The 17,099-nt window shown below is 38.3% G+C and overlaps 1 protein-coding gene across 5 annotated transcripts in view; it reads right to left on the reverse strand.

The window, feature by feature from the left end:
- Positions 1-17,099, reverse strand: part of ESRP1 (epithelial splicing regulatory protein 1) — a 54,606-nt gene that overhangs the window by 16,611 nt on the left and 20,896 nt on the right. For 4 of the 5 annotated variants that reach the window (XM_053660785.1, XM_053660784.1, XM_053660783.1 and 1 more), the window contains exons 10-13: positions 16,752-17,053; positions 13,768-13,986; positions 11,312-11,510; positions 7,990-8,158 (exon numbers count right to left, since the gene is read on the reverse strand). In XM_053660785.1, coding sequence (XP_053516760.1) covers positions 7,990-8,158; positions 11,312-11,510; positions 13,768-13,986; positions 16,752-17,053 — 889 coding nt within the window. The remainder of the gene's footprint in view (positions 1-7,989; positions 8,159-11,311; positions 11,511-13,767; positions 13,987-16,751; positions 17,054-17,099) is intronic. The other variant, XM_053660781.1, reaches the window with a different exon arrangement.

Genomic DNA, 17,099 nt, shown 5'->3' on the forward strand with positions numbered 1-17,099 from the left:
CCAAAAGTCAAACTCTCTTAAAAAAGAACGAAGTAGGAGGACTTAACATTTCCAAAATTTAAAACTTCCTACAAAACGACAGCAATCAAGATAGTGTGGTACTCCCTTAATGGTAGGCACTGATCCATGAAACAGAATTGAGAAGCCAGAAATAAACTCCTACATTTATGGTCAATTGATTTTTGACAAGGGCTCTAAGGCAATCTGATGAGGAAAGAAAACTCTCTTCAATAAATGGTGCTGAAACAATGAAATACACGCAGCACATGCAAAAGGCTGAATCTGCACCTCTATCTTAAACTACATAGAACATTAATTCGAATTAAGTAATATTATCTAAATACGAACTAAAATTACAAAACTCTTTAATAAATAAATAAATTTAATAAATAAATAAACTCGTATTTATTACAATACAACAGTAGTAATAAATCTTGGTGAACTTGGGTTGTATGTGACAAAGTATAAATGATAAAAGGAGAAAAATAGAACTTCATTAAAATTGAAAATGTTTGGTTTTTAGCCCTGGCTGGTGTATCTCAGGAGACTGAACATGGACCTGTGAACCAAAAGGTTGCTGGTTCGAGCCCAGTCAGGGCACATGCCTGGGTTGCAGGACAGGTCCCCGGTGTAGGGGGCATGCAAGAGGCAACCACACTTTGATGTTTCTCTCCCTTCCCTGTTCTCTAAAAATAAGTAAAATCATTTAAAAAGTGTTTATTTTTTAAAAGGAAACTATTGGGAAAATGAAAAGACAGCCCAAAGGCTGGGAGAAAGTATTTGTAAATCATATGTTATAATGTCTATTATCTAGAATATAAAAAAATTTTACAACTAAATAATTTTACAATAAGGAAAATGACCTAATTAAAAAATGTGCAAAGAATTTGACCATTTCTTCAAAGAGAAAAAATGGCTAATGAGTACATATAAAGATGCTAAAAACAGTCATTAAGGAAATGCAAATCAATTCATGATAAATCCACTCATAAAAAAACAGTTAAAATGAAAGACAGTTAAGAGTTGAAAAGAATGTAGAGAAATTGAAAACTCTGTACATTGCTGGTTAGAAAAAATTTGGTTGTTTCTCAAAAGTTAAACATGGAGAGAGATACATGCAAAAAAAAGAAGAAGAAGAAGAAAGAAACTAGACCACCTTCTTTTTTTTTTAAATAAAAATTTTAAAAAGATTTAATTAATTTATTTTTTAGAGAGGGTCAGAGAGGGAGAAAGAGAGAGAAACATCCAAGTGTGGTTGCCTTTCTTGCACTCTCAACTGGGGGCCTGGCCTGTAAACCAGGCATTTGCCCTGACTGGGAACTGAACCAGCGACCTCTGTATTCATAGGCTGGCACTCAATCCACTGAGCCATACCAGCCAGGACCAGACCACCTTCTAACACCATATACAAGAATAAACTCAAAATGGATTAAGAAACTAAAACGTAAACCCTGACCGGCATGGCTCAGTTGGTTGGGTGTTATCCTGCAAAGCTAAAGGATGCTTGTTTGATTCCCTGTGAGAGAACATGCCTGGGTTGCAGGTTCCAACCTAGGTTGGCGGATGTACGAGTGGCAACCAATTGATATTTCTCTCCCGCATTCATATTTCTCTTTCTTTCTTTCTCCCTCCCTTCCCCCTCTCTAAATAAAACAAATTATTTTTAGAAATCCTTAAATGTAAGACTCAAAACCATAAAACTTGTAGAAGACATAGGCAGTAAATCTCTGTTATTTCTCTTACCAGTATTTTTTCCGACATTTCTCTCCTAATAAGGGAAACAAAATTAAATAAACCAACAAATGAAGCTCTGTCAAAGTAAAAAGATTTTGCACAGTAAAGGAAACCACTTCTCCAAACAGGAAATACAGATGGCTAATAGACATATGAAAAGGCGCTCAATGTCACTAATGAACAGGGAAATGAAGAATTAAAACCAAAATGAGATACCATCTCACACTTGTCCAAATGACTATCATCAATCAATTAACAAACAAGTCTTAGTGAGGATGTTGAGAAAAGGGAACCCCTCATGGACTGTTGGTGGAAATGCAAATTGGTGCAGCCACTGTGGAAAGCAGTATGGAGATACCTCAAAAAGATTAAAAATGGAACTGTCTTATGACCCAGCAATGCCATTTCTGGGTATATATCTGAAGAAAATCAGAACACTAATTTGAAAGAATATATGCACCCCCATGTTCATTGCACTATTATTGACAATAACCAAAATTTGGAAGCAGCCCAGTGCCCACCAGTAGATGAGTAAATTAAAAAGCTGTGGTACATTTATGCAATGGAACACTACTTGGCTACAAAAAACAAAACAAAACTTATGTTTTGCAACAACATGAATGGATCTAGAAAATATTATGCTAAGTAAAATAAGCCAGTCAGAGAAAGACAAGTACCATATGATTTCACTTATATGCAGAATCTAATGAACAAAATAAACTACCAATAAAATAGAAACAGACTCTTTCTTAGATACAGAGACCAGGCTGACGGTTGTCAGAGGGGAAGAAGATTTTAGGGCTGGGTGAAAAAGGTGAAAGGATTGAACAAAACAACAAAAAAAGAAATTAAAATAAAAACCCCGCACAGCCCTTGTCAGTGTGGCTCAGTTGCTTGGAGCATAGTCCTGTAAACTGAAAGGTCATGGGTTCAATTCCCAGCAAGGCATGTCTAGGTTGTGGGTTTGGTCCCTGATCAGAGTGCATGCAAGAGGCAACCAATCAATGTTTCTCTCTCATTATCAATGTTTCTATCTCTCTCCTTCTCCTTCCCTTCCCCTGCTCTCTCTATAATCAATAAGCGGTGAAACCCAAGATGGCAGAGGAGTAAGTGGAAGCTAAACTAACCTCCTCCCAGGACTAAACTGGAATTATAACTAAATTATAAAAAAAACCATTCTGAATAACCAACTGAACGCTAGCTGGAGAGAAGAAGCCTCACATCCACAGTTGGAAGAAGCGACATCACCATAATGTGACTGGTAGGGAGTGTGGAGAAGGCACGAGAGGGCTGACTGGGCTCACCCAGGTAGCAGCTGAAGCAAGGGAGAGATATTTCAGTAGCTGAGGGGGCCCCCTTGTGAACTATGAGGTCTAAACCCCAAGCTGGGCTCCCCAGCCAATAGCATCATAACTGGGAAAGGAATCCATGTAACAAATGGCTGTGAAAAGCAGCAGGGTTTCTGTCTGCCAGGAGGAGACAGCTGGATACACGGAGAACATCTTAAAGGGCCAACACACGAAATTCCTAACCCCACCCAGGCTCTGGCAAAGGGAGGCAGAGTGGACTAGAGACACAAAAGGAGAGTCTGGGGAAGTGGCTCTGGGGAGAGAGCTGAAGGAACACCTGCCAGTATCCCAGTGCTGAGTTATGCCCCATACTGCAGGAGCCATTCTTCTCAGGCAGAGCTCTCTCTTCCAAGTGGCATCAGCCTGAGGGGAATCAATAGCCCCACCTGCAGGAATTACTCTGCCCCATCCTGTGGTGCTTAAGACCTACTTCTGAGGAGTACAGTTGGAAGACTTTCACTCTTCAAGCCTAGCAAAAAAGCCTGCAGACACAGGCAGATGTCTGGGAGTGCAGCTGGGTTCTTTCTGCACACAAACGGGCCCAGCAGAGGGAACCACAAGCTATGGATTGCTGATAGCTCCAAACAGGTTGCCGAGGGCCAGTCACAGCATGTGACCTAGGCCTGAAACAGTCTTGCAGGTCTACCTAACACACAGAAACACACGAAGGGGAAGCCAAAGAAACAGAAAAATTCTCCAGAAGAACTAGATGAAATGGAGGCAAGCATTTATCTAACAGTGTTTAGATGAATGATTATAAGGATATTGAACAGCATGAAAAGAGAGATAGAAACCATACAAAAAGGACAAGTCTGAAAAAAATAGAGTATCTGAAATAAATAGTGCACTGGAAGGAATAAACAGTAAGTTAGATGACTGGAGAATCAAATCAGCGATTTGGAAGACAAGGTAGAAAAAACACCCAGGCAGAACAGCAAAAATGTAAAAGAATTTTAAAAAATGAAGAGAATTAAGCCTTGGCTCGTGTGGCTCAGTGGATTAAGCATGGGCCTGTGAATCGAAGGGTTGCTGGTTTGATTCCCAATAAGAGCACATGCCTGGGTTGCAGGCTGGGTCCCCAGTAGGGGACACAGGAGAGGGAACCACACATTGATGTTTCTCTCCCTCTTTCTCCTTCCCTTCCCCCCTCTCTAAAAATTAATTAATGAATTTAAAAAATGAGAATTAAGAAACCTTTGGGACAATATGAAGCAAAACAAGATCTGCATCATGCGAATACCAAAAAAAGAGACAGAGAGAGCAAGGGATGAGAACTTATTTGAAAGAAATAATGACTGAAAACTTCCTTAATCTGGTAAAGGGAAAAGACACACAAAGTCCACAAAGCTCAGAGTCCCAAACAAGTTGGACCCAAAGAGGTCTACACCCAGACACATCATAATAAAAAAGACAAGGCTTAAAGACAAGGAGAGAATCCTAAAAGCCGCAAGAGAAGAGCAGGCACTCACATACAAGGAAGCACCCATTAGACTATCATCTGATTTCTTAACAGAAACATTTCAGGCCAGAAGGGAGTGGTGTGAAATACTCAAGGTGATGAAAAAAAGACCTTCAACCAAGGTACTTGATACATATTTTTCAAGCGCATATGGAACATTTTCAAGGATAGACCACATGTTAGGACATAAAACAAATCTCAGTAATTTAAAAAGATTGAAATCGTATCAAGCATCTTCCTTGATCACAATGCTATGAAACTAGGAATCAATCACAAGAACACTGGAAAACACACAAAAGCATACATAGAAGCTAATTAATATGTTATTAAACAATGAATGGGTCAACTATGAGATCAAAGAAGATATCTAAAGATACCTTGAAACAAATGAAAATGAGAACACAAAAATCAAGAATCTGTGGAACAGACGTAAAGCAATCCCAAAAGTGAAATTCATAGCATTACAGGCAGATCCCCCAAACAAGAAAAAGCTCAAATAAACCAATCTAACTTTGAATATACTTAGTGAAATAAGCCAGGTATGGACAAATACCATATGATCTCACATACAAGTGGAACCTAATCAACAAAACAAACAAGTGAGCAAAATATAACCAGAGACAATGAAACAAAGAACAAGCTGACAGTAACCAGAGGGGAGGTGGGAGGAGACAATGGGTGGAAAAGGAGGAAGGGTCATCAAGGAACATGTATAAAGGACACAAGGACAAAGCCAAAGTGGGGTAGAAGTGAGGGTGGGAATGGGTGGGGAAAGTAGTGCTGGGAAAATGGAGACAACTGTACTTGAACAACAACAAAAAATTTTTAATAAAAAAAAGAGGAACTTGAAAAAGAACAACAAACAAGGCCCAAAGTGAGAAGATAGAAGGAAATAATTAAGATCAGAGAAGATATAAATGAACTAGAATCTAAAAAAATAATACAGAAAATCAATTAATCCAAAAGCTGGTTCTTTAAAAACATAAACAAGATTGACAAACCTTTGATCCTAACTGGTGTGGCTGCAAAGGGTCGCTGGTTTGATTCCCAGCCACGGCACATCCTGGGTGGTGGGCCAGGTCCCCCCACTGGGGGGTGTGCAAGAGACAACCACATATTGATGTTTCTCTTCCCCTCTTTCTGCCTCCCTTCCCTCCTTCCCCGTCTCTAAAAATAAATAAATAAAATCTTAAGGGGAAAAAAAAAAAAAGAAGATTGACAAACTTTTAACTGACTCATCAAGAAAAAAAGAGAGCGGGCCCAAATAATAAAATCAGAAATGAAAGAGAAGTAACGACCGACACCAAACAAATACAAAGGATTGTAAGAAAATATTATGAACAACTATGCCAAGAATATTATGCCAATATTATGCCAAGAAACTGGACAATCTGGACGAAATAGATAAATTCCTAGAAACATACAATCTTCCAAAAATAAATCAGGAAGAATCAGTGAATCTGAATAGACAGATTACACCAAAATTGAGACAGTAATAAAAAAAAACTCCCAAAAAACAAAAGCCATGGACTAGATGGCTTCACAAGTTAATTTTAACAAACATTTTTAACACCTCTCCATCTCAAAGTATTTCATAAAATTCAAGAGGAGGGAAGGCTCCCAAACTCATTTTACAAGGCCAGCATTATCCTAATTCCAAAATCAGTCTACACTACAAAAAAAGAAAATTATAGGCCAGTATCACTGATGAACATAGACTCTAAAATCTTCAACAAAATATGAGCAAACCAAATACAAGCAACACATCAAAAAGATTGTACATCATGATCACGGGGATTTATTATTCTGTGGATACAAGGCTGGTACAATATTCACAAATCAACAAGTGTGATTCACCACATAAATAAAATGAAGGATAAAAACCACATGATTATGTCAATAGATGCAGAAAAAGCATTTGATACAATCCAACGCCCATTTATGATAAAACCTCTCATCAGAGTGGGAATAGAGGGAACATACTTCAATATAATAAAGGCCACGTATGACAAACCCACTGCCAGTAGCATAGTCAACAGGCAAAACTGAGCCATGCCCATCAGGGAGGAAAGCTTTCTCTTTTTTAAGATCAGGAACACCTGATGTTCCAGTGGACAATGATGTCCCCATTTACTCTTTTTAACCAACATAGTATTGAAAGTCCCAGCCACAGCAATGAGACAAGAAAAAAAAAAAAAGCTATCTGAATTTGAAAGGGAAGATGTAAACTTGTCATTATTTTCAGATGACATTATACTATATACAGATAACTAAAGATTCCACCGTGATTTGTGTGGCTCAGTTTGTTGGGCGTTGTCTAGAGAAGAGAAAGGTTGCTGGTTCGATTACTGGTCAGGGCACACGACCAGGTTTCAGGTTCAGACCCTGGCAAGGCATCTACAAGAAGCAAACAACTCATGTTTCTCTTCACATCAATGTTTCTCTTCCTCTCTTCTCCCTCCCTTCCACTCCCTCTTAAAATAAAAAAATTTTTTTAAAAGAAAGATTCCACTAAAAAAACTATTAGAACTGATTAGTTAATTAAATAAAATAGCAGGATACAAACTTAATATTCTGAAATCAGTTGCATTTGTACACACCAATAACTATCAGAAAGACAAATTAAGGAAACAATCCCATGTATAAATAATTGCATACAAAAAAAACCTCTTAAAAATACATGTAACCAAGGATGTAAAAAGTGTGTACTTGAAAAATGACAATAAAAAAATAAATTGAAGATACATATAAATAGAAGTTATATACCATGCTCATGGACAGGAAGAATTAACATAGTTAAAATGTCTAACAATACCCGAGGCAGACTACAAATTCAGTGCAATTTGTAGCAAAACATCAATAGCATTTTGTACAGGACTTGAACAAATAATCCTAACTACATACATAAGAAACTAAAAAATAATATTGTATGTCAGCTATAATTTTAAAAATTTCCCTTGAAAACCAGGGAATATAGTTGATTCTAATAAAGTTCTAAATAAATTTTATCTGAAGTTGTTTTTAAAGATTTAGGGGAGAAAGGATACAGGTTGTGTACAATTTAAAACCACTGTTTATTTACTGTGTTTATTCATGCTATTTAAAAATATAATTATTATTAATGATCTTCCTATTTTTAAATTCATTCACAAGGTATTGCCACCCTATTGCAATAATTACAGTGCCCCTCACTTATGGTCCTAAGATGGGAGAGGCTAAAAAAGTAAAACTGTACACAAAAATAGCTTGAAAGATTCTGTTAATACACGATTAAAAATAAACATACTTTGGTTACCTGGAAACCACCTTACTTTGAGATATGACAGAAGCAGTTGTCTACCATGCTAACTTTCAATGTGGCAGAGAATATTCTTTTGTGAATTCGGGCACTGGCCTTTGAAGGAGGCCTGTTTTTGTCCCTCATGTCCACACCCATGGGAGCCTTACCTGGGGTAGTATGCTGTGTAGTTCATGAAGAGCTGAGTGCCTGCTGGGTAGTATGCTGTGGAAGGCTGCAGTGCCCGTGGATTCAAAAGTAGAGAGGGCTGATAAATGGCAGCTTCAGTAGGAATAACTGCTGCAGGCGCTGGAAATGTGTAGGAAGGAGGAGACAGGCCTAAATAAGCAGAGAGAGAGAGAGAGGGAGAGACTTTGAAACATTTGTAAGAGCTGACGCACATGTGCAGCACTGAAGCCGTAACATTATTACACATACACATTTTAAAGTAAGAGCAATTCTTTCTACTACCCTAGCAACTTTCTTTTGCCTAGACAGACAAAATCTGGAAGTAATCTCAGATCTCATACTCCAACTTAAAGAGACATTCTTGGTCTGAAATTTGGAGAAAACAGTGTCATCGAAAGTCTCCTGAAACATTTCATGACCTGTGACATTTTGCTTCCATGCCTGAGTGCCAGTTACCACAAATAAACACTCTGAGGAAAGAAACACAGGACTGACATTTAGCCTAACTTCCTATTAAAAGCTGTTATTCCATCTTAGCCACCCTGTAGTACCACGTGAAATGAAAATGGTGATGCTGAAACATTGAAACCCTCTTCACCAGTACCATGTATTATGCCAGATTATAGGGTTTCAGAATTAACTGACATAAAAGAAGTGAATTAATGCTGCATTACTCCCACTAGGAGATGGGCTTTGAAGCTAATCTACACCTTCGAACCTGGGGAGGGGGTGGGATGAATCCAACCTGGAAAGTAGTCCTGAGAAATAGAAGCACTAGCCTTCCTGAGAGTCAGCTCAGAAACTGTGGACTCGGATGATATAGAGAATAGGAAGAATGAAATTGCTTTGTCTTCTGGTTCTCCGACTTCAGTCAGACCACCCGATGGTCCCTCCCTTTGATATGTGAGACCAACACAGTTCCCCAGGCCGTGTGTACCCAACAGAAGAGGTGACTGAGAGTTTGCCTGAATTTACAGCTCCTAACTTTAATTGTCACACCTAAAACAACCTAATTTATTTTGCAAACAGCAGAGGGCCAAGGGATAATTTTCACATGAAATCCTCTGACTTCTGTAATTCTTATGAGTTTTGACATGTCTATGGAGAACAATAGGGCGGTCACCTAAATATGGGTCCACAGGGCAAAAGCCTCATGTAGGTACACATACTGACTTCATAGTCACCTTTGGGCTACCCTGTTCATACTGCCCGAAAACTGAGCTACATGTAGATACCCAACATGTAGGTGAGTTTCAAATTATGATCTCTGGCCTTTGGAGAGTCCACATATGGGCAATTAGGACAAATTGGGGCATCAGAGTCATACAGAAAACTGTAAAGCCTGTGCTCATACTCTGCTTTCAAAACGGTCAAGCAATTCATTAAATAAGAATATCTCATACTAATCAGACATCTATAGTACGTACACATCTGTTCTGCCTCAAAACAAAGTAGAAAGTTTTAATAACAACAGATTAGGCAGCTCAGATTTGTGTATGCAAATGACTGTACAGCCATTCTCGCATTCCTACAAGAAAGCAAGATGTACATATTCACAGACTAGAAAAATGGAGGTGACAAACTTTTTGAACAGTTAAATTTCAAAAAACAAAAGTTTACAACTTTAAAACAGTAAGACTTCACCAGAATTTCTTGCTCAAATTTGGTTAAGAAATTCCTCAGTGAGTCATAGCTAGTCACTATTTTAACTGTATTAATCCTTGAGATGATATAAAAATCAATGCAGTTTCTGTACATTTTTTGGTTCTTATATAAATAGGCAATCACCTAAAATGAGCTGACAAGAAAAAAATAGTCCAGCAGAACAGGAATATTATCATGCATAAAATCAAAATTCTGATTTGAATGAAAAAAAAAATGAATAAACTCTTCTATTAAAATGGTAAGTGGCCAATTTTAGTTATAATTTTTGGAAAGTATTAAAAGATATGGAAATATATTTTTATATAAAAATAAATTTCAAATTTTTATTATTTTAGGGCTCATGAGGGAGAAAGGGGAAGAAATGAAAAGTCCTATAAAGAAAGTGTAATAACCAGTTTTGTACCAGGAAGAGAGAAGTAAAATGATATCACAGCAGAATTTTGGTTACACATGAAGGAGAAATTCCCTTATCCATAATGTTTGACAGATTATCACTGAAGAAAATTTTAAAAGTTACTGACATTATCAATGACTTATAGACAGAATACATAGGACTAAGATTACTTTAAGATAACCACTTAAACCCAATCATAGACTTTCAAAACTTAATACTTATTACCGACCAACTCTAAGATATTCATTTGCCAACAGCAAGCAGCGGATAAATAGAATATTAGCGTTTAGGAATTCCAAGGGAAAAAGGATTAAGCCCCACTGAATATTCTATAAATAATCCTTGTTTAAATAGGTCTACTGGTACAGATTTCTCTTTACTAGAAAGTCATGTCCTATGCGCCCTCTTTTACTGGAATCAAGCACAAAATCCAGTTTACGGTCTCAGTTCTCTCTGGACTGTATTCCAAGTGCTACATTCTTTAAACATACCCAACACACCTCCTAGTAATAAGCTATGACTTATTCGAAAGTGAAAATTGTGTGAAAAGATTCAACTTTTAATATTAGATCCCCAATGTTCCCTAGTCACTTAACCAGAACTTGGTCTTCAGACTAAAGGGCTTATTCCTCTCAAACAAGATTCCAGATGGCTTGCACCCAGATGCCAATGAGCAAGAGCATGGCTTGAAATTAAGCACTGATCCTGCGATCCAATGGAAACTTTGGCTAATTTATTTACGCATTTGTATTTTTTACTCACTTGCTCATTCCAGATATCTTGGAGAGCAAGACAAATGCTCCCCAGGTTATCCTATCCAAAAAATACTTAATGTTCAGTAACTTAACAATGCAAAATGGGCATCAAATCAAATGTATTATAGGAAAAAAAAAGATCCAGCCATACTTATTTCCCCTTTAAATGCGTATTAAAATATCTACATAGCCAGGTTGCCTCCCAGAGTCAGTGCTTATCTTGAGCACACTAAGCTTCAGAAATCAAGGGCTTATCATGGGAAAAGCAAGAATATAATTTGAAAGGAGGTATTTGTAGCATCTCTAATTATGGATGTCCACAACCAAAATCTTACATGATTACCAGATACTACCGATTTCAGATGGGAAAGCCTTGTGTAACCACCTTCCTGCCTCAGAAAGAACCAGGGACATAGAAAGTTATGAAAGCAGCTTAAGCACCTACCAGCACACAGCGTAGAATAGCGCCAAGACCCAAGAAAAACTTACATGGTAACTTACATGGCGGTGGGGATAAGCCATTTCGATTTAAAGTGCCCCCCATTAACACAAAGTTCATCTCCTCAGCTGAACACTGAAAGACTTCAACATATCTGTCCTTCATGGTTTTTTTATGACACTTCTGTGCAGCCATAAACGCTCTGTCCGCAGACTTCATCTGGATAAAGGCATCTCCTGATGGGCGGCCCTGAGCGTGTGGGGGAAGAATAAAAACAAAAGGAGACTGTCTCCTTCAACAAGGAAATGGTTGCTTTCAAAACATGCAAAGTGACAATCACCCAAAGTACAGACATTTTAGCCACAAAATCTGGGTGACCATGTGACCTACTGATAGCTGACTTGGCATTTCATCACCTAATCAATCACCAGAATGGCCACAAAAAGGGGAAGAAACAATTTTGAGAGCTCACAGCTTAAAGTGATTCTTTTTAGTTTCTATTAGTATCAGATTTACAAGGGTCTGAAAAGGTCTGTCTCCTTGCGACTGTGGTCTCAAAGTACAGGGTTGTATAGTGGGTTTTGCATTTCTGAAAAATACTAGAACTTACTAGATTGAGAAAAGCTGGTAACAGAACCAGTATTTGAGTTTTATGTACCCTCCTATGGGAAAGTGAATAAACCAGTGTTCTCTTTAAGCTCTAAGTTCTGTCCATCAGTGCCCTGCAATATCCCTTTCCATTCTCCCTGCAGCCTAGGTTGGAATGTGGCTTGGGGACAGGAAGGGGAGACAAGAATTGGCAGGTGCAAAGCACAGTGAAGGTTGGCAATAGCTGTTATTGTCAGCCTTCCAGGGGAGCCCTTCTCTCACCTTCACCCATGCACCTCCATCTGAAATCTTGGCCCAACAGGTGTTGATAGTCACTTCTTCTATTACTAACAGCTAGCTAAAAATCTGCTATTCAAAACCAAGCTGATAGATCTGTGTTCCACAGAACCAAAATGACAGTTTTATTAAGCATCAACATTTTATGGGGGAGGAAAAAAAAATACAATCAGCTTATAAGACTTTCTTATTCGTGGATGTCTTTAAAAGTCCCTCAGGGACTATTTAATGCAAATTATTACCATGCAAGTTACCATACGAGTTACCATACCAGGGAAATTAGGGACACCAGGGAGACCCAGTCCAAGATGGAAACCTGACATCTTCGAGACAGCTCACAGCTTGTCCATCATCTAAGAAGCATTTCACCCAAGTGCAACTGCAATAGGTCATGTGGTTCAATGATAGGTAAACCTGTCTACTGTTGTTAATTAAAGAGTAATAATAGCCTCTACATTATTAGAAATGGTGACCCAAAGAGAAACCAAACTAATCCCTGGAGGGGATTTATGAGGAATTATGGGGAATTTTATTCAAAAGGATTCTGACGAAGCATGCTGAGAGGGTACCTACTCAGATAAAAAGTTGCATAGCTTAACACGGACATAAGAGTTAGAATGAGCATATGCTGGCGTGGAAAACCAGGCAGGGTTCAGGATGTTTCAGATCGCCTGTACCCAGGGGCATGCACTCTCCAGTGAGACAGGATCGTGGTCATGAACATGACCAAATCTCCATGTGAAAAGAGAAAGTGGAATACTAGCAGTTTAGAAAAACATCGGCATTCCAATACAAAGTATGTTCAACCCATTATTCATCAAAAACATCTTATTTTCAAAAATTAAAACAACTTTGCTTTTAATAAAAGAGTTCCAAAATTTTTACTGGGATTCTGGGTTTATAGGTTTTTAGAATTCTGTCTTTTTGATAGCACAAAATACTGGCATATTGTCCAGTAATAAAGATGATTCTATTCGACCAAAATCAAGAGAACTAAGCCAGGAACTCCTTTACCAATGCTTAGAATATATACCTCTGCACAGCACAGAACTCAGTTACATTTTTATAGAGGTTTCTACTAATCAATTAATTCATAGTATCTTTGAGTGCCTGTTACGAACACAGTGTTCTAGGTGGTGCAGATACTAGTCCTTACTGAGTTTACACTTCACTGAAAGTAATTTGATGTCTAACTTTTATCTAAATATATATAAAAACATATATATGAAATAAAATAAACTGTTTCTAAACAACCGATGGGTACGAACTACTCTGGAACAGAGACAATGTCATTGGTTTACGTATCATCCACGTTTGCTTTCACACTATGACGGTAGAGTTCAGTAGCTGCAACACTAGGATGTATTAGACTGATAATGTCCTATGATGCTACTGAGTATTTGATGGATATATGTGATGACAGAGTCAGAACCAAATTCGAATTATCATACCCATGATAGCATTCTTTCTGGAGTTCACCTTAAATACCTCTAGCATTTATAGTTACATCACCCTTTCAAGGCTTACTGTACAACTGATAAACCTCTATATTCTTTTCTTGTATGAGACTCTTTGATAATAAGAATAAGCAAACCACTTTCCCAGTAAGCAACTTTCTTACCTGGTGATTCAGTACCATGTGAACCCCGTGAGTTCGAATATCTGTGGAAAACTCCCCCAGAAAGTCCAGGATGTCCTCAATTGTGGCCGCATAGGGAAGACCTCGAAGGCGAATACAGTCTCTAACATTGGTGGGGGGCACAAACTGCTGAGGTAGTACTGGAATAATGGGAGGGGTTGGAAGTGGAATGAGAGGGGCCGAGGAGAATCGATTCAGCACCTGTACTCGAAGCAAAACGGAAGTGGATTTAGAGCCTGGCTATGCCAATGCTATCTATCGGCACTGGCACCGCTAGGGGGCCTGTTAGAAATACACAACCTCAGCTCTGCCCCAGACCTAGCAAACTGAAATCTGCACTTTAACAAGACCCCCAGGTGATGCACGGCATATTAAAGTTTGAGAAGCACTCATGGAGACAGGGACTCGTGCTTTTCAGCTGCGCAGGCCTGACACCCACTTTCGTCAAATGCATGCTGGGGATATACCACACAAAACGCAAATGCGCTTAGATTAAGGACTTGTCTACTAGACAATGCAACACTATCTGCCTTGGGGCAAATATCCTTAACGTTGCAACTTTCACAAATATCTGGAATTGCTAATCATGGACGTTGTACTGATTTATTAGATCTCATTTTTCTAAATCCAATAGTCCTCTTAATATTGCTTCATATACCACCTTCCAATCCAAGAAGTATAAAGACAATAACCCAGTAATCCAGCCAAAGGCAAAACAAGGATTATGGATTATATTACAATACAATGCCACATTTATAAAGCAAATAATATCCAAAGCAAAAAAGATAGAATGGCAGAATGTAAAACTGAAAAAATAATTTAGTGAACTAAATTTTGTAAAACTAAAAATAATCAGTGTCCAAGTGAACTTTTTAGACACTGGCAACACACAGGATCTTGACTCTTAAATAGAATAGAATTTGGCTATCTTGAGAATGAATGAGGCCAAGTACCTTTTGAAGAAAAAAACTGCTCCCAGGCAATTCAAAGTTCTTGCCTATTTTCGTGTTAGTTTAGAACATGGCCACTAGCTGATAATACTAGGGAGTCCTTGGGCAAATGCCATGTGTGGTATCCCTGGGTTTTTCGAACAACTGACCCATGCAAACTTTATCATCCCATAAACTGAAAATATAAAACAACTGAACTTGCGAATATGTGCCCTAATTTCCTTATTCACAACCTGCCCAGTTGCTATTTGAGTACAAGATGACCAAATAACAACAACAAAAAATCAAAGAACAAACACAACCAAGAAAATGTAACCACAAGACAGCAAGGTTTCAAAAAATTGTACAATCCAGACATAGCACAAACATTAGGGAAAGAACACAATAGAAAATAAGCATGGTTATAGACTAACTTGAGGCAGGAAGTGGTCTTGCACCTACAGAACCTGACAAATAGGGAGTGAGCAAATAGCTATTGAATGAAATATTAGTAATGAAAAGAAGAGAGTGCAGAGCCTACGACCACTTCAAATCTTATTACATAAATCAGTAGAAATAGGGGGCCGGAGCCCTGGCTGGTATAGCTCAGTGGATTGAGCGTAGGCTGAGAATCAGAGGGTTGCTGGTTCAATTCCCAGTCAGGGCACTGTGCCTGGGTTACAGACCAGGTCCACAGTGGGGGCCACATGAGAGGCAACCACACATTGATGTTTCTGTCTCTCCCTTTCTTTCTCTCTCCCTTCCCTCCTCTTTAAAAATAAATAAATAAATAAATTTTTAAGTGAAGTATTATACATGTTTAAAAAAAAGAAATAAAAAATAAATAAAAAGAAAAGAAATAGGGGGCTGCAGAGGAAGCTCACTCACACACAAAACTACCGTATGTTAGAGTCACATAGAGGTAGCACACTCTACACCCAAACCAATCAATAGAAAGAAGCCAAGGCCATGGAGTAGTCTATTCTCAGTAATTATTTCCATGAAACTGTTCTTTCAATGAAAAAAAAAATCTCACATTCCCCCTCTAGTTTGGGAAAGATGTCTGTAATATTTCAATCCCAAAGTACGTACAGCATATTTTAGATTCAGAATTTGATATTCATTTTCAACAAGGTATAGACTTGTTTTAAATCATAATATACAATGGGCTTTGTAGAAGCTACACAAAATCATTTCATAAACTCACAGACATAATAGTGGAGTCAGTGTCTTAACTGCTTTTAAAAAAAATCCAAAGGAATCACTGATTATGTTCTACTACAGGGCCCAAATAGAACAGGTTGAAAGAGCCTGTGAAGCAGTGTATTCTGATCTCAGATACCGAGGAAACACTCGCTGACCCTGGAAGGGAAAGGTTCAGCTGGTAAATCGAGAAGGAAAGCCGAAAGCCGAAAGCCCTGAGACGCTCGAGATGGTTCCATGCCGAGGAACCCTTCGAATGTTTTTAGAAACTGATTTGTGCCTCAAAACAATTCTGAATTCTGAAAGTACCAGGGCATAAGAAAAGTTTGCCACCAGCAGCACAGAACCGATCAAGCTCACTGGAAAATAAATTTGGCAAGACATCAAAATTGAAAACCTTGAAAGCTCATGCCCTATTTTCAGTTCTAAAGAAATCAGTCAGAAATTAAGAGCTTTATAAGAATGTTTATCTAGAAATTCCCTATGGCAGGGAAAAAAAAAACAATCCAAATGTATAATAGAAATTTAAATTATGTAACTCCATGAGACACATTAACTTAAATATAAATTTTTTCGGACATGAGTATGCTTTCAAGATATTGTTTTGAAACAGACTACAAAAAAACACATGGTATGTGTTCTGTGTGTATAGAAGCTAACAGTGCTTGTTGTCATTTGATTAAGAAACAAGGTTTTTTTCATGCACTTACACTTTCTGTATTTTCCAAGTCTCATGTTAACAATGAGTAATGGAGGGTTGTTTTCAGAAATTAAAAAAAAAACAAAACAAAACAGGAATAATGCAAAACGTCCACTAATTTACTGAAAACCAACCTGCTGAACTTCAGCTGCTGTGCTCCTGAAGAGTTCAATATATCTTTTACCCAACAAATCCTTATGCTTCCTCAGCGCGTTCTGTGCATACTCCTCACAAGCAAAGAGGACGAAAGCATCCCCTGTTGGCCTGCCATCTGGGTAGGTCACAAACAGGATGCCCTCCTTCCCCCCAGTGATGGGGCAATGCTGTCCAAAGAAGGCCACCACTTCCTCAGCTGTGGCTGTGAATGGGAGCCCCCGCATGCGGACAATGACTTGATTTTCCTTGGAGAGAAACTGGGCTACCTCGTTGGATGTACCTAGGGAACACAAATATTAGGAAGCATGGGGAGAAATGATTAAAAC

The sequence above is a fragment of the Artibeus jamaicensis genome, unplaced genomic scaffold, assembly GCF_021234435.1.
Source record: "Artibeus jamaicensis isolate MK-2021 breed Jamaican fruit bat unplaced genomic scaffold, CSHL_Jam_final scaffold_916, whole genome shotgun sequence".
Classification (NCBI taxonomy): domain Eukaryota; kingdom Metazoa; phylum Chordata; class Mammalia; order Chiroptera; family Phyllostomidae; genus Artibeus; species Artibeus jamaicensis.